Source organism: Columba livia, chromosome 2, assembly GCF_036013475.1.
Source record: "Columba livia isolate bColLiv1 breed racing homer chromosome 2, bColLiv1.pat.W.v2, whole genome shotgun sequence".
Lineage (NCBI taxonomy): Eukaryota > Metazoa > Chordata > Aves > Columbiformes > Columbidae > Columba > Columba livia.
Window position 1 is genome coordinate 7,773,708 of NC_088603.1, and position 23,002 is coordinate 7,796,709.

Sequence of the window (23,002 nt, forward strand, 5' to 3'; positions counted from 1 at the left end):
CAAAGTCAGAAAAATAAGTGATTTGCTGAATAATAAAACAAATTATATTGAATCAAAAAGATCTATCACTGTCACTAAGACCATGAAATGTGGCACTTCTGTGCCACCTTTGTGAGACTCTGCCCAACTCCAGCCTAGTGACAAGCTGGGCAGCTGTGGGACAGATCTGAATTTCTTAGTAATTTCTTCCAAGATTTAATTTGTACGCAGCAAACCCTTTGTTACCCCCTGCGCATCTTCATGCTGTTTCTCTTTGTCCCAATGGGCTACCCAAGTGTCAGCTACCAGAGCTGGGAGCAGGGAGAAGTTTCTTGTGCTCTCTCTTGCTGGTATCCCAAGCAGAATGGAGGACAACAAGGAATCTCAAGTCCCTAGTGCAAAGAAAAGCAATAATATTTCCATTAAACAGTTTACTGAAACCTAGGGAAACAACCTCAATATGTTTAAGCTAAGCCAGACACCTTGGGGATGACACCAAGGTACTGGGCTCACTCCCTGACAGAAGCACCAGAATATGTCCCAGGAAGGATTTGATTATATCAATGAGAGGAGGAACAGAAATCAGGTTAATTTAACCAATTTAATTTAATCAGTTCAGTTGAATCCCTAAATTATGTACTTATGGACTATAATTTTGTCTAAAACTTAAGCATTCAATAGCTAGACAGAGACAAACCAAAGTGTACCCATCTCAAAATGATCCTATGAATAAAGCACACGATCAGCACTCGCATCAGAAATCCTCCAGAGCACATAAAAAGCTTTAATAGCGTATGTATTAGCACTGTGAAAACTCATCTGAAATAATGCGTACAGCTCTGTGTCAGGAAAGGTTAATTCAGCTGGGAACAGGTGCACCAAAAGACGATTTTGACGATGCGAGGACGTGAGTGTGAGCTTGGCTGGCTCAGCTGTGCTGTTGACAGCTGCGAGCGTATGCAACAGCTCTGCAAAGTCACACCAGGTGGATAAACACCAACAAGGGAGGAAGAGATAAAAAACCCTTTGTGGGTACAAACAGAAAATGGAAACATTGTGAATACATTTAGGTTGGAAAATAGGAAGGGAAAGGAGTGCAATCCTGGGGGGAAACTCTAAAATGAACAAGGAACATCACTACTTTTCAGACAGTACTTTCCTGCAGGAGCAGGATATGGAAATAAATGGCAGGTTATAGAAGGCTCCTTCTTGCTTTATGCATCTTCTAGAGCAAAAAGGGAAAGGAATAATGATTATTTCTAGCACTTTTTCTAGGCTCAAGAAGTTCTGCTCCTATTGTGGAGACCCTGTACCTAACAGATCCGCAGAACAGAAACAGTTCAGATGTTCAATGGCTGGAAGATCAGGAAGAGCTGCAGACATTTGGAAAGGAATCATTCCGTGTATAATGTGAGGGTCAACATAAATACATAGGATGATTCAGAAGGTTAATTCTGAGCCATTTTCCAAATTTGAAAAGAGACTGGTACATAACATATGGATATTAGGAAAAATTTCTTCCTGGAAAGGGTTGTCAAGCACTGGAACAGGCTGCCCAGGGCAGTGGTGGAGTCACCATCCCTGGAGGGGATTAACGGGTGCATAGACGAGGTTGTTAGGGACACGGGTTAGTGCCAGACTTAGGTTATGGTTGGACTCGATGATCCTGAAGGTCGCTTCTAACCAAAAAGATTCTATGATTCTATGTGGCTACATGTCAGCCACCCTTTCATTGTTCAGAGTATGCCAACCATATTTTTTGCTAAACTTGCAACAAAACATACTAAACCTGTCCTAAGAAGTCCTTGTTCGCTAACACCACACTTCTGGTCCATCTCAAAAACCTCACATCAAATGTTCTGCAAGGATTACATGCAAAAATACACATGGAAATATGGGTGTATGTAGACACAGCCATATACATGACAAACATGGGATACTACTCAAAAATATGTTTCATCTGCTTATACAAGACTTTCAAATGCCCCAAGATTTGATGAAGAGCTGTAGAGTGACTCAAAAGGGGAAACAAAATGATCCTACCAATGTAAAATAACCAACGAGCAGAAATTATCTTCATAACCTACTGAACAGCCTGGAAAAACAAACAAGCAGGCAAATGCTATTTCTGTGAATGCGAAAGAATTAAGTAGATTTAAAAGAGAAGCACGGGAAAAAAAAGAGGAAGGAAAAGCTTTAAAAGTTAAAATACAAGTAAAACGGGACAGAGAGAGAAAAGAAAATAAAAAGCTTTCCAAATTGGATTGGAAAGGGAACATACCAACACTGATCTTCTATTTCAAGCATTGCACCAGCCACCACCATGGTCCCTAATGTCACCTGTCTCGGCCACCTGGCAGATAACTTTTATGGCATCTAGAAAAACAGACTCTCCTTGGGAGAATCCTGAATGGATTTGTCACCATTTTTCCAGGTTCAAGCCACTGTTCCCACGGTGAGGGCGTCCTTCGCAGCATCTGCTCTTCCTCAGCTCTCCCCAGGGCTCAGGGAACGGCCGCTCTCCAGAGGCATCAGCTGCTGGAACTTTGGGATTCTGGTGACCCGTCTTTTAAAATAGTGGGAATAACTCTGTCGCTCCCTCAGCAGGGCCTTTCTGGAGCCAAGAGCATGTAAAACACTGCTTGCCCTTGCAAGCAGTACTCGAGTAACGACAGCGGCTGTACTCAGTTTAAGGCAAGACTATACTTTCCCACCCCTTATTTAACGCTGGCTTATTTCCATCAGCCTTAACAATGAATGGCAGAGAGGGATGTTTTATGGGGAGCCATAGGCTCACGGTGCTATCGGATTCTGCCTCTACTGGGTCAAACTGACTTCACTGAAGGCAGTAAATCCATTTAAACAGGAGTCTGACAACAGACCTCACCACAGGTAAAGTCCTGAGGCCAAAGGAAGCCTCATTACAGCTCTGCTTATATATTAAAAGCTCCATACAGAATCAGCACACAGTCAGGAGTGGGCCAAGACATCTGCCAGTGCTGAATTACCTACAACAGTCTGGCTTTTTAGCACCATGATATTTTTAGCTAACGTACAAGAGAAGGGCACCATTGAACTCTGCTTCCCAGCTTGCTATAGACTTGAGCAAGTTAGTTGTTATATCTTTTCTTTCCAAGCTTTACATCAGAAATAATGATACTTCTCGGGCAATGTGGGTATTATTATCTGAATCATTTCTCTTAAACATTTTGATATTTGCAGAAGGAAGGAGATGGAGGACAGTGCATTAGGGTTATTATGTTATGTTAGCTCTCTCACCAGGATTTCTTTTGAGGAGAGTTTTAAAACAAATATTATACTTGGATCAAATACCCCATCAATAAAAACCTGGATATCCTCCAAGAGTCCACTTCTTTGGCAAATTCAAGCAAAGCAGGTCTCCCTGTGTTTGAGGTGTGAGGGAAAACTTGAGTGCAGAGAAAGTTGATATTAGAAGGTACATCTGTCTGATAGGAGCTACCACCTACGGAGGATAAACAGAGAATAAAGTGAAGAGTGTATGGATAACAAGGTGAGATTGAATAATAACGGGATCTTGCGTATACCCAAGAATCGACAGTACAATGACTGGTGACATTTTACATTTCAGATTCAGAGTAATTAGAGCACTGCTATTAGCTGGTTCACTAGGAACACCCCCAAACCAGGGCCAGTGCAGGCAGGCAAAGTGCTACCCAGACACTTGAGTTCACATAGAATGAACAAAACATGTTTTTCCCTAGACACACATAAGTAAACCATTTGTGTCCAGTCAAGATCTCACAGAACTTTCCTTTAGAAAACTAATTTTGACTCCAAACTCCATTCCACACATTGCATTTCTTGGTGAATAAAGTCCTCCCTATCAGATATTCCAGATGAAGTAATTTTCTTGAACTCCTGCACAAATTTTCCTCATACTGCTACGCACCAGTGAAACCCCTGGTGATCTCTGTCCTGAAGCTACCGACACGTCCATTATATATGACAAAACATAACTTCTAAAGCACTTCAGAGCTTCCCATATGAGATGGTTTGTATCGGTTCCAGAGCTCACTCCACGTACTCTGCACCCAGCCAAGTAACTGCCGAAAGGTCAGTGGAGCGAGCGCTCGGTTTGGGCCACACGCTCCCTTCAAGATTAAGAAGGAAGCCTGCAGGGTGCTGGGGTCAGGACTGCCACGTTTCACGCTACAAGTTTTTCCTCCTCTTCTTCTGCAGTCCTGACATGGGGAAGAAGCGCAGCCAGATCCAAAATAAAGCAAGCTTGTGGTTAGGAGGCGACACTGTTATCGCAGTCTGGCTAGACTTGGCTTTAATCACCAAATCAACTGTGGATTTCTGAACTGGTGAGGAAATGAGACATTCATGACCTGATTCAGAAACTAAAGCTTTCAACAAAGTTTTGGATGAATCTGTTAATGAATTACCAGCAATAGCCGAGTTTATATTTGATTGAATTTCTGCGGTCAGCTTAATGAATACATATACTTGGAAAAGAGAAAGAGTCAAGAGTGAGAAATGTTAAGCCTGTTGAGAGAACATATCATTAAATTTCCTCCCCAGAGTTAAAACCTCCTGTGCAGCTAAACCAACGTGTCCAACCAAGAGCTCCAGCTCCAGCCATCAGAGGTAAATCCTGTCCCTCCCCTGCTATCACGGACCCTTTTCTAGGCACTTCTGTAAAATGATCCATACTCATGGCCAGCAGTGCTGAAAAGCCCAAATAACAGAATATCCTAGAAAGGAACATGTGAACTTCTTAAAGCCTATTTTTAATTAATTACCAGATAGAAAGAAACCTTGCTTGTAACCTCTGGAAGCTTCTCAGAAAACTCAGGCTTTCCTTGGAACTGGCCTTGTGTGCAAACTGAGACAGATGATAAAAGGCTTTTCTCGATTAAATAGATCATGACAAATTCTGACATGATGCTCAGAAAAGAAAATAACATTAACTAAATCACCATGATGATTTCAACAACAACAACAACATCTAGCCAAGTATATGTACTATGTACAAAAAACCTCGTATATTATGCAAACATACATAAAACAGCTTGAATTCACAAATCCTCTGCCTGTGTACAAAGGCATATTTTATTTAAATGACTGTTATAAATCCATATGAAGCACAGGATTTAGCCTTATAACTGTCTCTTCATCTCATATAGTTACCAGGCCTCTATTTAAACAAAATACAGTCTGTCAGAATTCTGTTTGGCCTTTTTGTATTTCGTCTCTACAAGGAGGATGTGAAAGAGAAAGGTTGAATGTATTTATTCTGGCCTGGGCGCCTTGCCAGTACTCACAGGGGTATTTTAGTTTTTCTGGCTCACCGTGAGTTCAACCTCTTACCTGCCTCCCCATTTAGACCGCTGGAAGCAACCACAGCTACAGAATTACAGCTGTAACACCCTCAGAATAGCAGCGAGGGTGAATCATGGCATTAGCCACGTATTAACACTTTACCCTCATTTCACTCGTCCATCTCCATCACACACCACTTACATCAGGCATTTTGCACAGTCCTGTTAAATGTGGTATGATTTGTAGTAAGCAGAGCTGTAAAAGTTGTCTGCGAGGAGCTGTCTCTCAGTTGAATATCCAGAAGACACTTAGATGTTTGTGAAATTAAATTATTGTAAAATTAAAAATATATACTTTAGACACTCACAAGCTTTAGGTGGTTCCTTCCCCATCCCTCTAATCTGCAGAAAGTCATGCTGAAATCTCAACATTTTTGCCTTGTACAGAAATGGTGCCTCCAGCTCCAGCCGCGCTGATGACAGCGGTTTCAGTGATGACAGGGAAAATACTCCCACTAATACAAGTAACACCAGAAGCAGACCCGGCGTATCCAGTGCTGAGCGGCTCCTACAGCTGGAAATCCTCTTCCAGCAGGTTCAGCCGCTCCCTGCCCTGTGCTGAACAGGTCATTTAAGCCAAAAAAGTATTCTCTAAATCCCCTAAAAGGCTAATTGTGGGTGTCCTCCATGAAACAACAGGAGCCTTGTGGCTCCCGTTAGCATTAAGCCTCCCACCCTTGGGCAGCCGAAGTCATCAGAAGTTCTGAAAAACCTGATATGGATCCCTAAAGTTTGCCCATGTCTCAGGGTTGTAAACAAAACTAAAAATCCTTTTCATAAAGACCCAACATGGAACTCTGTGAGATTGTTTTTTGTTGCCTTTCTATTTTGTGCTCATGGTGGTTTATAGGAATTGCATCTAGAGATAGCAGCTAGTGCTTCTGGCTGGGGGTACTGCTAAGGGGATATTAGTTATGTGGAGGGTACAGTGGCTTTTGGAAATCAGTGGATTACAAAAATAGGAACACATCATAGAGAGAAATCTGATGTGAAAACTGGAAGACTGTCAAGAAGAGTGAGAAACTGAAGATCTTTTGGCAACATGCTCAAAATCAGTCTGAGTCAGCAAAGATGTTTAGCAGATTGCTGTGAAATGAAGTTCCCGACTCAGTGCCAGAAGTTGGATTTCTACACTACGATAAATATCTTCGGGGGTAACTGCTGGAAGGCCCGTCCTGCCTGTCGAAATATGTAGAAGTGCCGCAATGAGCTGTTGGGAGGAATTTTATGGTATGAACTTGATTTGTGCTCTGAGCCACAATCAGTCTTCAGGGCTGTCCTCGTGATAAGTCTCACAGCACTGAATTTGCATAATTTTAACTAAAAAGGGATAAAGCTAACTCCTCAGATAAACCATCCTATCGTTCCGCATTCTCACTTTTCCACAATGCTATCAGCAATCATATTTCTACCAGTAAATAGTTCTCCATCTTCCTTAACCCTATTATAATTTTCCATTTATAAAACGCTCCGGCATAATCAAACCACTTTTCAAGATCAATCAGCCCTGGTGGGAACAAGTATCTGTCTTGGAGAAAAAGCAATTGCATTGGCATAATCATGTTACTAATGATAGGTCCATTATGTAATCAACAAATTGGTGTTTCTGCTGCCTATTCCCTTTCCTCTTGCCTCCCTAATAGTTCTCAGTTAAGTTGGACATTTGTGATTCATTTAGTAAATGGATAAAGTAAGCATTTGGATTTTTACCAATTGTGTTACATTGTGCTGATTACTAATTGCAGCTGTTGCATTTCGCTGCAGAAATATCTATTTTTCAGCATAAGTAGGATGATCTTTCAGGAATAGATGAACATGCAAACGCCCTGTGTATCCCTCATGTTTTCTGTGTCCTTGGGGTAAAGAATCATTTCATCTCCATGGAATGATGAATCCCAGCATGGGTTGGTGGCTTCCGTGTATAGCTAAAGTTCCACTGTGTAATAAAGTATAAATCTACTCTTTTTACTTTATGAATCTCACTAACTTTACTAACTTCATTTTCAATTGCTCATCATTTCCTATAGCACCTATCCTACAGAATAAATGTTCTGTTTTCAGGCTCATCCTACCAACTGATCATCCCTTCATCGCTCTCTTTATCTGACTGTTTTTTTTCAGAGTTTAAGCAAAATAGAGTGTAGATATTTCAGCACAACAGTTCTTGAGAGGAAAATATGTTTTTCATTACAAATAAAACCCCTCAATTATGTCATTTTATTCTAATTTATTTATTTTATATAATTGGTCTGCAAAGCGCTTCAGCTTGCTCTGGGTTAGAGGACACGGTATGGAAGAGACTCAGATAATTCACTTCACTTCAGCAGAATATATTTTGAAATGCCACTAGCACGTTCCATTAACAATTAATTCATTTAAATTGCCCATTGCCAATATTTAGGCAGTACCAAATAACTAGAACCCAAAATGAACAGAGGATGTCAAGCCAGCTCAGCAATAAATTGCCACTACCTATTACAGTTCATGACTGCTCAAGTCCACAACCCCAAATAGCCAAGAAAGCCTCTAGAATAAATAAAAAGAAACCTTCTAAAATTATCTACATGGGCAGACTAAATGACAAGACTCCTGTTGCGGGACTTCTCCTTTGCAACACATACATTCCCAAAGAGCAAGCCCAGACATATTTGTTTTTACGCGGTCTTTTCCACACCAAGACACATTTCCATTCCCCCCTCCCCTCCTTCTGCTTTTGTATTCCATCCTCCACATCAACAATTAGTGGAAGTGCCTGGCTGTGCCTGCTCACATTGTTCCCAGACGTTTCTGTCCCCCAGTGAGCTCTGAAGACCATGCGCTATTCGACATGACGTGAATTGGAGGGGTTTGACCGCAACGGCTGTGTGCAGGGGAGCAGGCAGAGACGAGGAAGAGGAAAGTTAATCCAGGTTACAACTGTCTTGGACAGCAGGACTCAAAATAATATGCGTTAGTCTCTCAGCACGATACTCCAGGTGAATGGACTTTAAATTACATAGTCATGTAAACCAAAAGAACAAACCAACCAAACACAAACCCCACCAGAAATAAAAATGGCCTAAAGGTCAAGATACAAATTCGGCTCGTTGTTCTGTTTGTTTTGTGACGTTAAAACACAGGATATGGAATAAAAAATAATCTTAGTACAGCTAGAAACTAAATCCAGATGTTCTGACATTGGGCAGAAGCACATTCATAATGTGTTTGGGGTTTTTTTTTTTTTGTTCCTGAAATAATTAAACATCCATTGCATTTTCCATCACAGTTCATTTCTCTGCAACATGAGCAATTTGCCAGGCTGTAGTACACACTGAATGTGTTGGGTTTATCGTAAACAGCTGCGCACAGGGCAGCGTCACTTCGCACACAGACACACGCTCTGCACTTGCATGCTTCCATGTTTTTTAAATTAACCTAGTCAAGTGCACAGAACATTCCAAACCAGAAGACATAATCAGAGGTACCTATTACTCTCTGGAAATGAACTCTTAGAAACATCTTCTCTGAAAATCAGTATTTCCTTGGAGTGAATACTTTAAATTTCCTCTCATTTTGTTGCTTAAGTCCAGAGAAATAAGATTTTACTGTTCCTCCAGGAGAAGGTGATTCCCAGACAGATGTCCCCAGATGTTCAGCTTGTGTGTTCCAACACCCCTCAAAATGCAGATTCTGATCACTGCTATTACTGCTCGTCCCTATTTACATGTGTGTCTCTTTCTCGGTCACTTCAACCCAAATACGGTCAAGGCCAAAAGCTTGTTTTACAACAAGCAGCAATATTGACAATGATCCATAGAACTCCAAATACCTTTAATTCCAAATACCTCTGCTTCAGAAACATGCTGACAAAACGTATATCCCGATTATGGCAGAGAAATTGATTTTTCTTTTTAAATTATTTATATTTGATAGTAATTTTGATCTAACTATCCACAGTAAATATAAACACATCAAATGCCTACGGTTGTTCGCAACACATTTTAAAGGTTTGTGCAGGCAAAAAAAAATATATATAAATAAAAAATGCTATCAAATTTTAAATGAGTGCAGCTTTTTCTCAAGGTACATTGAAAAGTTGAAGTGAGCAGAAAAGGAGTTTCTTTCTGAAGTTTTTATCATGTGTAGCAATTGGTCACTTGCAGTCATACATAATGTAGAACGTGGACTTAATTGTGTCACTCAAGTCTCACTAAGTATCAGTATTACTTTCAGTCTTTATCACCAAGAGAACAGCTGCTATTTATCTCTTCCCAAATTACCTCCTGGTATTACCTTCAATCTTTGTTCTGTAGAAAACAGGTTTCTTACTTGGGTTTTTTGGTTGTTTGGTTTTGTTGGGTATTTTTTCCATTTTAGCTATCGGGTGCAAGAGAACGTTATTGGGAATGGAAAATGTAGGAAAATCAGCTTCTGTTTTGTAACGCAAATATAAATAGCAGAGGGGGAAGAATGACATCTTGAAAGATGTAAAGCTTGATTTTCAAGTGTATTTGAGGACACTCTGATGCAGGTGGACTAGTAGTATCTTCAGATACTGCAAAGGGACCTCAAGAGCCTAAATTCTTTTGAAAATCCCGTGTCTCTGAACTACGAGGCTTCTTACCACCTACTGTTTTTTCTCTAGGATTAATCTTGTGAATGGCATTTCAAGTAACCTTGAGTCATCTGTCCTTCTGAGATTTTTGGATCTCAGATTGTAGACAGATGGACATGAAAACTGAACAAGTCACCAAGGCTTACCGAGTTACCACTCATTGGTTTTATCTGGCAACGCACACCAGGAAAATAAAACATGTTGGCTAACTAAGAAGGGATTGTAAAGCAACATGTTTTATCCAGCATCGCAGTGGGACAGGAGGATGCACACAGTCTGTCGATAAAGCCAAACTGAGGAACAGGAGCTTGTGTGGCCTTGGTAACTATTGGTTGAGGTCCACCAGGACAGCTGGTGAATACTGGGTGAAAAACATTCTTGTCTTACTAAGTAATGGAGACTAACCCAGTGCCATGCACGGTTAAATAAGGCATGTTGCTTTTTACCGACTCGGTGTTTTACAGCTGAAAATCCAAAGAGCTCATTTAACAGCAGCTTTTGCATGCCAGCTGATGATGCCTCCACAGGTCTGCCACCGTGAGAGGAGCCAGAACTCTTCAAGCACACAATGCAGGAAAAAGAATTGAAGTAACCACAGATTTTGAATTACTGCTATTACTTTACAAAGAAAAATGCTGGCATGTACTCTCCTGCCTCTGCATAGCATAGAGTGTGTACAGTCATTCTCAAAAAAAAGGAAAATGTATAATTAATCATCACCCAACTAAAAGAAGTCTATTAAATTAGTATTTACCCTTAACATCAACTAGCTAAATAAAAGGGCAAAGAGAATAGCTGAATAACATCTTCTGCCTCCCATTCATTCCAGGCTGTAAATCTTACGTTTATGAATAATGTTGGCTCAACTTTTCAGGCGGCAGAAGCTCTTGGTTTTCCCATAAAGAACGAGTTGATCTAACATTAGTGGAAGGAGTATCCAAGAAGAATAGTGTTGAGACCACACGGGTATTCCCTCTCCTGCAATAGCTGGCAGCAGTACTGGGGAATGCCCAGCCCCACCAACTGGAAGGAAAACTCAGTGGAGTGCAGGAATGGAGACGTGATGCCCGAAAACTCTTTGGAGGGTGCTGTAGGTTGAAAGTGGCTGGTAAAGTGCTATTTCAGATGTCCCAAACCCCATATATATATATATATATATTTTACCACTAGCTAAATGGCTGCAGATACCTCATTTTAAGAACTCTACAACTGATGTGCCAGCAGCTATTCAGAAAATAAAAAGGCTAACGTTTCACAGGTTTCATGGAGGGAGTGATGATCTGGCACACTCGTTGAAGTAGCACTTTAGATGCTGGAAGTTAATTAGTCTCCTCTAATTTATCTAATATCGTCAATTCTTGGTCTTTCTCACCAAACTGCCAAAAGCATCCTAACAGTGTTATTCTAGGAAATGACATGACTGTCTATAGACATTAGACTGCAATCCTTCCACTTTACACGTATTTTCAAAAAGCAAAAGGGGAAATACTTACTGTCACTGCTGACTTAGGCTGAGCTTGTACACGGATCCTTATGGGCCAAATACCATAAGAAGAAGAATGGGCTTATTGTTAACTAAACTAGGTCTCAAAACTTGGTGAGTCAAATGGTGACACTCCTGTACAACATGGAGCAAGTTGCTTAAACTCCAGCCATCTACCTGAATATCAGGACTGCGGGGACAACATCGTTTCCACTCACACTACTCTAGTCTATAACATCTGCCAAGGCTTTATATACTTCAGAGATTTTTTTCTTCACTAACACATGTATGCTTACACATGCACAGATTTCCAGCTCAACAGCGTTCAGTCATCCCATAAGATGCTTCTGTATCTCAATGCCGCAGAGCAATGAGTTGAAAATAGGTCATAGTTTACTAGTCACAATGTTAAAAAAATGAAAAAGCGAGACAAAAGAATATTATTCTTTTGTACTTTGTGTGTGGAATACTCTTTATGGACCTCGAGCTTCAGTTATTCCTCAATGCAAAGCCTACGTCAAGGACTTTACTTTGTTGCACCTCAGGCAATACAGCAGGCAGAGCTTCAGATAGGTAAGTGATGATTTAGTGCTCTTGTCCCTGAACTGACTTTCCTCATGCCTCTTGGTTTAGGTCATACTTCCAACACAGAAGCCGTGATTAATACTCAGTAACAGCAAATCCCCCTCTAATTAATTTATGCAGAAGGAATGACAACGCATGATGAAAGCCACATTCCAGAAGACGCAACGCTCTGCTGAGGAGCTGGCAAGCTCCCATGCACATTGCGATAGCACTGACTAAGCACCTTTTCTATGTCTTCCTCACTGTCCCCTTCTTCCGCACACCTTGGTGGGACCATTGTGTCCAGTTTCTACTCCTATCTCGGAGCACACTTTTCCCAGAAGTCTCTACACCACATGGCCAAATCCAGTTTCTCTCCCCAGATGGACACTACACTTTGGGACAAGATCCAACCAACGGTGGAGCTAAATTCAATGTGCCTGTGTAGTGGCTGAACAATATTTAGTCTCAAAGAGTTTCCCTTGCCCAAATGCATTCCTTCAGAGCAGTGAAGCTGTGCAGTCTCCATCGTTGGAGATACTCAAAATTTGATGGGACACACTCCTGAGCAACCTGCTCCAGATGACCACAGAGTCAGCAGGAGGATGAGACAGGACAATCTCTTGCAACCTCAACTATCCCATGGTCCTGTAAAAAACACTTGTTAGCAGCTATACCTTCTAAAGGCCACACCACCAAAAGCAAGACAACACAGGCTTAGCAAACATATTAAATATACACCTGTTTAAAGGTATATAACTGTCCTGAATCTGTGGAAACTTGTCCAATGTTATGGCTGGGTAGCAAAAACAGAGTCATTGCGATACACTTCAGAATTCTGTCCATAATTCCAGATGTCTTTTCCAGTTTCCATGTAGAGTCCATTGAAAGTAAGTGGCCTGCAGCAAACAACCCATTTCTTCCACTAGACAGGTTACAGGCAGTGCTGATGGAACCTGTTTAGTCCATCACATTCTTACAACTACAACTACACCTTTCCTGAGGAGATGTGTCTTCATTGCAAGGTTTCTTCATCCTTGGATTCAAATTTTAGCCCTGTTCTAGCTCACCAAGTATTGATTTCTCTAATTCCTCAGAAAACATGTTTCTAAAGTTTTCTAAAGGCATCAACATTCACGTGGCTTCCACAAACCAGGTCTGAACATCAGTGATTCATAAAAGACCACTAGTAAGTCTACAGCTGAGCAGGAAAATCCCGTGTTTTGTAGTGCTATAAGCCAGCACTCTGATCGCTCAGCTTTTCTTTCTTCAGCTTGCAGAATCAGAGTATTTTCTCATTTTCATTGTTCCAGCAGCATTACAAGTGTGAAAAGATAACTGAAAATTGCACAATGCCTGCCGTGAATAAATGATGATAAAGGCTTTATAACATGGCAGATAATGCTTATAGTGTACACACTTCCTCCTAATGAAACTCCAGATCTATGAACGTGTTCTCCAGCAGCTTAAAAAGGGCAGATAGCTCTACCACTCTGACTGCAGAAACAGGTTAAGTCTTCAGCTTATGACATGGGTTCTGGTTTTGGAGCAGAAGGTCACAGGCACCTTTTGCAATAATGACCAGAAGGTCTGAACAATCATGGCGAGTTATATAAATGACAACCATGAAACATATACTGCAATGCATTTGCTTTGCATCCCACTAAGTCACGCTTACATAATGTAATTTACTGTCATGCTAAATTATATGAAAGTTTAAAGGACATGACATACCATTCTATGAATCCTCAATGTCAAAAACTGAAATACCATGTTATGTTCTGGTTCTCTACTGCATAAATAATGCTTTCATGCTTTAAAGTTTGCAAATGTAGCTATATGCAAGTGATTTAAGAGAGACAGTATTGCAGATGCAAACACTAAACTGAAGCATAATATTCCAGTTCCTGCAAACACCTAAAGAATAAACACAAAAACCAGTCTGCAGTAGAAATATTCATACACACCAGTGTGTCAACTCACTGCTGGCACAAGAAATAATACAGTAGTAGTGCAACACTGTATTGCCAAACCACCAATAATATTGTATAGTTATTGATGGCATCTTATATTGATGTGTGTACAGAAGTTCTCCTTTCCAGAAGAAAAAACATGCTCCATTCAAGCTGCTTTTTCCTTTTGGCTTTGAAGACATGCGTAAGTCTCCCTGTTTGTTACAGCATAATACTTTCTGTGGTGCATCTACAGTGCAAACAATAGTAGGAAACTGAGACAGCAGTTTTCTGCAACCAGATCAGGCCCTGAAAGCAGGATAATTGTTGAAGCCTGGTGATCAGGCCAGGGTAATGTCACCCACAAAGGGTTTATTTCTGTGACAGCCAGACAGATTCTATGACATCTCCGGTCTGCTACTGATGTCATCGTGATGCTTCATTTCTCTTGTGACCAACTCTGCTCTTTCATTATTCCCTACGCATGAGATGGCTTTTGATATAAACTCAGCTCCTCTTCAAAGGGATGAGAATTATATGTGGTACTTCACTCAACATTAATATCCATAACTTGGTCCACCAACAGCCACGCTGATACAGTTTTGGCTCTTTCCTACTCCATGCTGAGCCAACACATGACTGTCCATAGCAGCGACAAAATGTTAAATCCGGTTCTCCAGGTCAAATTCTGCTTTCAGTTGCATCTGAGCAGCTCCTTTGAATGCCATGTGGTGCCCAGGTGAAAACTGGGCACAGGCTGAACTTTGCGGGTCTGTGAACAGGCACTGGAACCTGCCAGGTGGAGATCATGACTTTCCACTCTGCTCCTGATTTTTCTAGGAGCAAGACATTTTCTTCTGTTTCAGTAATGGTGTGAGTCACCTTCCAGGAGGCCAAGAGTCTCACCGTCCACATTTCTGTGAGGTTTCTTCTGCATTCATGACTTATTCTTCCAAGGAAATTCATGTTCCTCTGAGCTCACGGGCCTCACAGCATTCACAGGTTGGATGAGACCATTTAGGAGCAAAATCTCCTAACAAAAACAGCGATGCTTTAAAAAAACAGTACTTTTCAATAAGCTGATGACCACTTTGCATTATGCTTTGAAACCGAAAAGGCGGAGAGCTGCTTTAGTTACAGTGGCAGCTATTACAACCGCAAACATGAATCTTTTCTTTGTTTTCCATCAGACAGATTCAAAGTGCCATCTCAAAGCTCCTGAGCAAATACCTCCTGCCCTTTCAGATCCTTGATATATCAGCTCTTTAGGGAGGAATCCAAATTTAAACTTCAAGGCCACAGAGGCTCAGGACAACTCAGAGTCTGCCCTATGAGAGCACAGGGGAGGACAGTTGCAGATTTAATTTTAAGGAAACATGTCTCTCTCCTCTGTCTGCCTCTCACCCCACCTCCTTTTCCCAAGAAAACAAACATTTTTTTAATTTCTAGATCACATTGGAAGCTTATTCCTTCATCTCCTTCAAAATAATTGACCAGCTTGTTTCCCATCTGTGGCTTCCTAAAGCAAACCTTAGACTGAAGTGCTGTTCTCATCAGCCCACCCAGCAATGACCAGGAGACAAGAAGCACTCTGCAAAAACTGTGCCAGAACAAAATCATTTCACAGTGATTTATTAAGCATGCAACCACTAATGACTTTGCAAGTGTGGAAAGCAAGATGGAGGGGACTAAGCCAACATTAGCTGTCAAGAGCACCATTGTCATCTCTTTGGTTAGAAATATTGAAGCCATCTGATGTTTCAGCCTGGCATCCTGACATAACAACAGGCCTGGAAACAGCAGTAAATTTGCACATTGAGGAGTCCGTTCCAAATGACAAAGGCTCATGAAGAAATGGGAGAAAGTGTGCAGATCTGTTAGTTTGTGTGGCATTGAAAACGAAGGGTCACGATCTCCAAGAGCATCCTTCCAGTGCTTCAACTCTGTCAGGGATGAAGTGTTAATACCAGAGGTAACACTGAAATAGGGTTTTATATTAATTTGCAGACGTTATTTTATTGTGAAAAAAAATCTCTTTGTACTTTTGAATAAAAAGTCACCTTGTGAGTATTTGGGAAAAATCCAAGCAAGTGCTGAGGTTCTGCAATTCCCACGTGCTGGGAGCAGCAGGTGCTTGGCACTTGCCATGGTGAAGCTCTTGAGACAGGTTCTGCCCTCGGTTGTACTGCTGTAAACACAACACAACTTTGCTGGCACTCACTGCATTATCCCGGCTGAAATTCATGTAAGCATGAGCAGACAGGATGACAATGGTAACGTTAACGTTAGTACCGATCAATTTTGCAAGATGACAAAAGAACACTCTGATCTCACCGCTGTGGACTCCTACTCAGCAGACAATTGCATCCCATCTCAGAATAGAGTTTTGAAAATGTTCAAAGTAATGTGCAAGCATTATCTTCTAATGGCTTAAAAAGGAATTCTATAATGTTAATGTCTTCATATTACAGCTGTGATGCATCTAGGGAGCAAAGGTTTCTGTCTAAATCTGTAGCAGCTTGCGGGGATATTTGGACCAGACATTTCCATTTAGGCATCTCTAATTTCCAGACTTCAGAATATGCTGCTGGGAAAGATGGAGGTTGATATGACCTCTACTTTACAAAAGCTCCTGCAATTTTATTATGGTCCATCTAAATTACTAGCTTGTTAGTAGTGTATTTGAGAAGAAAAAAAGGGAAAAAAAAAAAAAAAAACAGAGAAAAAGAAACAAAAAGCTGTTCAATCAGTCCAGCAATTTAGCAAATGCTTCCCTGCTGTGCTCACAGAATACAGCAGCCTCCACTTTCCTCTTGGCCACTGAATGACGAGTGGAGAGCACCTAGAAACCCAGCTGGCAGGAACGTGGTGGTCTCCCACTGTTCCCAGAAGCAAGGGCTGGACACCACCCACTTGCACCCGAGGAGACCGAGCACAGAAAGAAGGTGAAAACAGAGCGTTTCCAGACATTTTGTATCATGTCTTGTTCCTGCTTGAGAAAGGTGCACCTGAGAAATGCCCTCAAGTGTTGAAAGGCACAAAACCAGCCTTCTTAAATGGATTTATTTTTTCCCACTGTCGCAGGCAAACCCGAAAAAATACAAATATGTGGGAGAGGGAAGCAAACCACACAACTTTCTTTCCAGACATGCCTATTACTCCACAATCCTCTAACCTAATTGTAGTATATTTTGCAATAATCACCTTTTTTTTGCACAATATTTGTCATTACTTTTTCCGTCAGCATTTCTACGTGACTAATAAGTACTTTTTAGGATAGTCTGCATCACAACAGTACCTTTCTGTCCCACTGTTTCCTCTTTCAGAATTGACTCCTCTCCCCCCTCCTACTCAGACCTTGCTAGTCCTTCTCTTGTTCCTAATTTGAAGATCTCAATGAGCAAGAATTACATGTCTCAGCAATAAACACGATCTCACAGCAAAACAAAGAAGAGGATGAACAAAATAAAAATTACCGTCTGGTGAAAGCTCCCTTGATAACTACAGCTACAGTGACAGGCGCCACTGAAATAATAGGAATGATGCTTCAAAACAACAGCCAAGAAAACATTATGAAAGAGAAAAAACAACAGTCTAAATGGATCTTTTCAAATGCAGATTCCACTGTCAAATGAGGAGAATGAGAAAAATGTTCTTTCTTATGGCAAAGTCATATTTAAACTCTGCCAGATAACAGAAAACCACCAAAAATGGGAGTACAACCTGAAAGATCCTGGGCCGAATAGTCCATTTCAGGAATGCTGGAATGATGCAGAATGGAACACAAGGATCATATTCTGGGGAGGGAGAGGAGGGATGGAAGGTGTTACCTTGTTATCAAATCTTGAATTGCTTCCAACTGGGTGAACAGTAAAATTTGTGTCAACTTCAGTGCAATATCAGGCATTTGCAGGCTCGTATCTGAATAACTACCACTACCTAGTGACAAACTGCATCGCAAAGAGGCCAAGAGATTAGCGAACATGAAAAATTATGGCCCACTACTAATGATGCTCCAAGACAGAACTAAGGCAACACTCATGAAGTGAGGCTGTCTATGGGCTTAGGGAGGCAATTAAGAAAATGCATCAGCCTTCCTCTGTCAATAATTCTTAAGTGTGAACAAATTATTTAGGTACTTGTTCCACCTTAGCTTCACAACCAAAAAATAGGGAAAAATACTGGGTTGGTCAGAGTTATCTGGTGGTCAGAAGGTATTTCAAGAGCAGCAGATGTACCCTGTAAAATCCTGCAGCAACCACAGCATCTCCTAAGCTACCTGTGGCTCTTCAGCAAGCAGAAGATGCAGCTTCTCGGAGCAGATGTGGAGATCCAGCTGCACAGAAGTCCCCAGCTAGACCGAGTCAGAGCTGGGGGCTACAGAAAGAGATGGCAGAGACAATGCAGTAGACAGGGTGGAAAAGAATAAAAAGGAATAAAGTGTCAAGGTGAGTCACGCTTTGGTGCGGTACATTTTACTTTCTTGATATTTTACATCCCTATTCTCAAGTACTACTGGTAACATGGCAAAGATTATCACCTAAAAAGTCCTGTCACAAATGCACAGGCAATATCCATGTTAGCAGAAACAGCCCCTTTTCTCCTACTAAATGCACTCAGAGCTCCAGAAGCTTGGCTTAGGCTCCTGGGCTTGCATTCCTCTCCAGAGAAAAACAAAATCTGCAGAAGAACCATGTATTTCTCCTCCTTTTTATTCCACATGCTCAAGACACCTAATAAATTCACTTTGCCTTCTTATTCTTCCCTAAAGCAGATGAAAAATTTAGAACCAGAAACATCATTTTGCTCCCTGGTGGCCTGGCAGAGATGTGTGGGACTGCTTCCCACTTTCACATACTGAGATTTAAAAAACAAAACAAACAAAAAAACACCAAAAAACAAACACCACACAAAACAGATTGCACTAGGATACAGGGACTCTGCCATTTCTTGACAGAAGCACTGAAACCAAAAGCACAGCGGGACTGAGAATTAAAAACTAAATACTTACATAGATAACAAGAACATTCTAATAGTAAAGAAAATAAAGTTTTGGAAGGTATGTAAACTCTGGAGACAGAGCCAACCTTTTAGTACTCACTGGGAAGAGAGAGAGTTTTGTTCTGAGGTTATTCTGTATCTATACACTATAGTTTCTTACATGTTTCTTTACAGCGTGAACATACAAAACAAATCAGAGTAAGTGCACAGGCTGCGCGGCTCACTGCTCTGCTCCACCTTGGCAATACAACTGTCCTTTCGGCAATAAACAGACAGCTTGTGTCCAAATCTGAGTGAGCTCTGTGTTCCCCAGCCCCAGAAATTCAGCTGTGGATTAGTCCTGAGAGGGGGAAGAGTCTGTTTAAACACTGATTCAGCCACAAGGCACGGACAGTTCCCAGAGCCAAACCTGGGGATGTCGAGCCCAGCATGTGGGGGTGAACAGACATTTTGCTAAACCGTACTGCGAGTCTGTGTGTGATCGGGGTGAGACACACTGACCCAAACCCACAGCCCAGGGCAGGGGAGCAGTGGTGCAGCTCAATTTATCCTCACAGCCCGGTGCCACGGGCCAGGGGAGCCCCCCATGCTCCAACCCACCCCAGGTGTGGAGGACTTGCCTGTTGCACAGGCTGCACCCCAGCCTGGCATCCCCCAAATTCCAGACCTCAGCAGCAGGAAACACCTCTCCCTGCCTTTTGCTGCGCTACATGTCAGAGAAAAACAAGCTCCAGCGCCCAAGCCACGCCAGCTGCCGAAGGGGAGGAAGAGCAAGCAGCTACTTACAGGGATGTGCACTCGCAACATGAGTTTCTTCTGGCTGGAGCTTTTCTTGCTGCTGGAGGCATCTTTCTTCTTGTCCATGGCAGTGCTTCCCATCCCTGCACCCCGGCGTGGTGCTGGGCGTTGGATCTGGAGGGGGAGGCTCCTCTTCCACCTCACCCCACCGTCCCACCGGCCGCAGTTACTCCAAAGCTTCTTTTTCTTTTTTTTTCTTTTTTTTTTTTTTTTTTAAATGGCCTTAGGAAATTGGGGTTGGGGGGGAGGATGGGAGAAGCAGAGGAAAGGGGAGGAGTTTCTCCAGCTCCGGCCTTTAATCCCCGCAGCGAGGTGTCAGGAGGGACCTTCTCAAGAGTATGAGATGCCCTTACAAACGCTGCTCCCTCTCTCACTCTTCCGCCCTTTTAAAAATATCCGGAGCATCCTGGGGGGTGAGAAAGTTTCCTTCCCCTCGCCCAGCCCGGCCGCGCTCTCCCCGAAAGAGAGGGGAAAAAACAAAACAACCCCCAAACCGCTCAAACGCCACAAAAACCCAAAAAGGGGAAGGCGCTGGGGCGAGGCTCCCGGCAGAGCGGCGGCCGCGGGGGGCGCGGAGGAGCGCGGATGTCCCGGGCCGGGCCGGCTCCGCGCCCCGCGGGCGAGCGCTGCCCCGCGGAGCCCAAAGGGGAGCCCGGCCCGGGCGGGAGGAGGTGCCCGGGCGGTGCCGAGAGCCCCGGCCGGCTCGCCAGGAAGTGCACAACGAGCCCAGCGCGGCTGTTCCCCGCGGCTCTCCGCGGGTGCGGGCCGCCCCGCTGGCCCCTTGGGGAGCGGAGATTGGAGCTGGGGCTGCGCCCGCATCCTCCGGGCTGCTGGAGCACGGGCGTGGGCGAAAAGGCTGGGTTTCACCTTGCCAAAAACACACAGGCGGCGCGGTTCCCTTCCCTCCCGACCTCACAGGCTGATTCCTCCCCTCCCTCCCCCCGGGATTTCTCCCGGTCGTGCCCTAAAGGAGGATTATTTTCCCCAGAAGCAGCCCCTTCCCACCCCGTAGCGCTCCCGCGCCAGCAGCACTGCTGCGCAGCCCGGCTCTGCAGAGCCCAGCCCGGCTGTGCAGAGCCGCAGCCCGACTTTGCGGAGCCCAACCCGGCCCTGCGGAGCCGAGCCCAGCTGTGCAGAGCCCCAGCCCGGCTGCTGCTCTGGCCCCGCAGCCCCGGGGCCGGCGCTGGGCACCGGGACCTGTCCGACGCCCCTGTCCCGCTCACTCGGGCGGGGCAAAACCCCGGGGCTGCTGCCCCCTTGCTGCCAGGAAACTTGCGCCAAGGCCAGGAGGGCCCCAGCCCACCCTTGGAACATCGGTTTTTCCGCTCCTTCCCTCCAGAAAGCCTTCAAACGCGAATGCCAATTCAGCCGAGCAGATGACAGCCGGCGGGCAAACGATTTTGGCGTCACAGGGTATCAGAAAATTAAAAACTTTCAAAAATGTGTTTCACCTGTGGCTTCACTGGTTGCTGGCGTTTGGGAGCTACAGAGCAAAACCACAGCAGTGCCAGCCCAGGAGCGCTGTCAGGGCTGAGATTTTTGGACAGCAGAGAGATGTCTTTGCCTTAAAACTGCAAGTGTTTTTTATACATTGTGGATCAAAGTAGGAGTTTTTGTTCTGGAAGTGACTCTTCTTCCTTACACAATCTCCACACCATTTAAAACTGTCTGAATTTGACGATTAGACCAAGCCCGTTACAGCCACAGACCTTTGATCACATCATTCAAACACAAATTTTAACTGGGTTCGAATCTGTGCATGGACGTATTCACAGAGCCTACACCATGATTACCGCTATGAAATATTACAGGATTCTATAAAACAATGATTTATGAGCATTGAGAAGAGAAGGGGACGTGTTTTCCATTAAAAACTTCTGAAAAAATTTAGGATTGTGATGGCTATCTTCAAGAAATACAAGAATTCAGACTTATTTCCCTCCTATGAAGCCTCAGGATTTAACAGATGCAAAGCCAGGTCAGGTATAAAGTCTGTAGCCACTTCTCTAAACCCACACAAAATCAAATAAAAATATTAACTATCTTTTTAACCTTATATATCACTGTTCTGTAGGTTCCTACAGGATGTCATGGAAGGAAACAGACCCAGAAATGAGACCAACAGGGATTAACAACTTTGTCACCAGAGCAGAAAGGGATATTAACGGCACATGGACAGAGGAAGGAGAATTTCCCCGATCAGTAACCGGTGCCTGGGCCAGCCTGGGGGTGCCCCCGAAAAAGAGGAGCGGGGTCTGTAAGATGCTTTCCACCAACATTTATATAAACTGTTCTGCCAGTGAAGTGCTGCTGCCAAGGGATATAGGAACAAAATCTGGCCTCTTAAATCAACAAATGAGACAATTACTAATATACCTGTCTACCAAAAAACTGTCATGACATTTTTCTTTGCTAGCGTGGTCTTGAAAGTTGAAAAACGGGGGAAAAAAGGTTTAATTTCTTTAGAGGATTTTAGCACTAGGTATTGTAAGCAGATCTCCTGGCTCTTCTTTGTCAAATTACCCAACATCTGAGGTGGAATAAAATCTACTGTATATATAATCCATTCCATTATTTATGCAAATTGTTTTCCACAATAAGTTATTTTCCACATTTAGTATTTTAAATCTAAATTAATTCAATTTCTTCTGGTAGATTTTTATGTGAATAATGGTAGATAATGTAAAATAAGCTTTAGGAAGTAACATAAAGGCAGTATAACACAACTCCAAAACCTAAAAACCCCCATGAATCAGCCTCTCCCCCATCACGGTATTGCCTTAAGCATATTTATAACCTTAATAATACTATAAGGTGGGGTTATTCCTATTTTTCTCTTTTGGTTCTCTAAGGTCCCAAATATGACCCTTGATCCTCTAGTCATATTTTTAAACTTTTCGTTGCTGCTCTGAGGAGCAGAGACACATTTAACAAACAAACAAATAACTAAAAAAAGGCAAAATCCTCCTACAGCTGCTGGACTTCAGGAGCTTGACTCCCCATAAAATCAAGTGTTAGTAAGAACCTGCTATAAAATAAAGGAGACACCAATTATTTCAGACCATAAGACACCATGCTTTTATCTTCAGGGGACAAATGCAGCCATCACGTGAACAAGCAACATCATAAGTACTTTTAAAGAGAGTTGAAATTCTTTTTTCTGCGTTAAATCCTGCCAATTTGCCTACTAACAATCATGTTTTCATTGTATATCTAAACTACTAATCACAAACAAATGGGTACCAAAATACTTTTGAAAATATCA

At 42.7% G+C, this 23,002-nt stretch overlaps 1 protein-coding gene across 2 annotated transcripts in view; it reads right to left on the reverse strand.

Annotated features, from left to right (window-relative positions):
- PRKAG2 (protein kinase AMP-activated non-catalytic subunit gamma 2) overlaps window positions 1-23,002 on the reverse strand; it is a 234,603-nt gene that overhangs the window by 205,689 nt on the left and 5,912 nt on the right. Inside the window, exon 1 of one of the 2 annotated variants that reach the window (XM_065050423.1) lies at window positions 19,726-20,624. The exons of the other annotated variant lie outside the window; for it this stretch is intronic. Coding sequence (XP_064906495.1) covers window positions 19,726-19,818 — 93 coding nt within the window. The 5' untranslated portion in view covers window positions 19,819-20,624. Of the gene's footprint in view, window positions 1-19,725; window positions 20,625-23,002 lie in introns of those variants that run through there. 2 annotated transcript variants of the gene reach the window in all.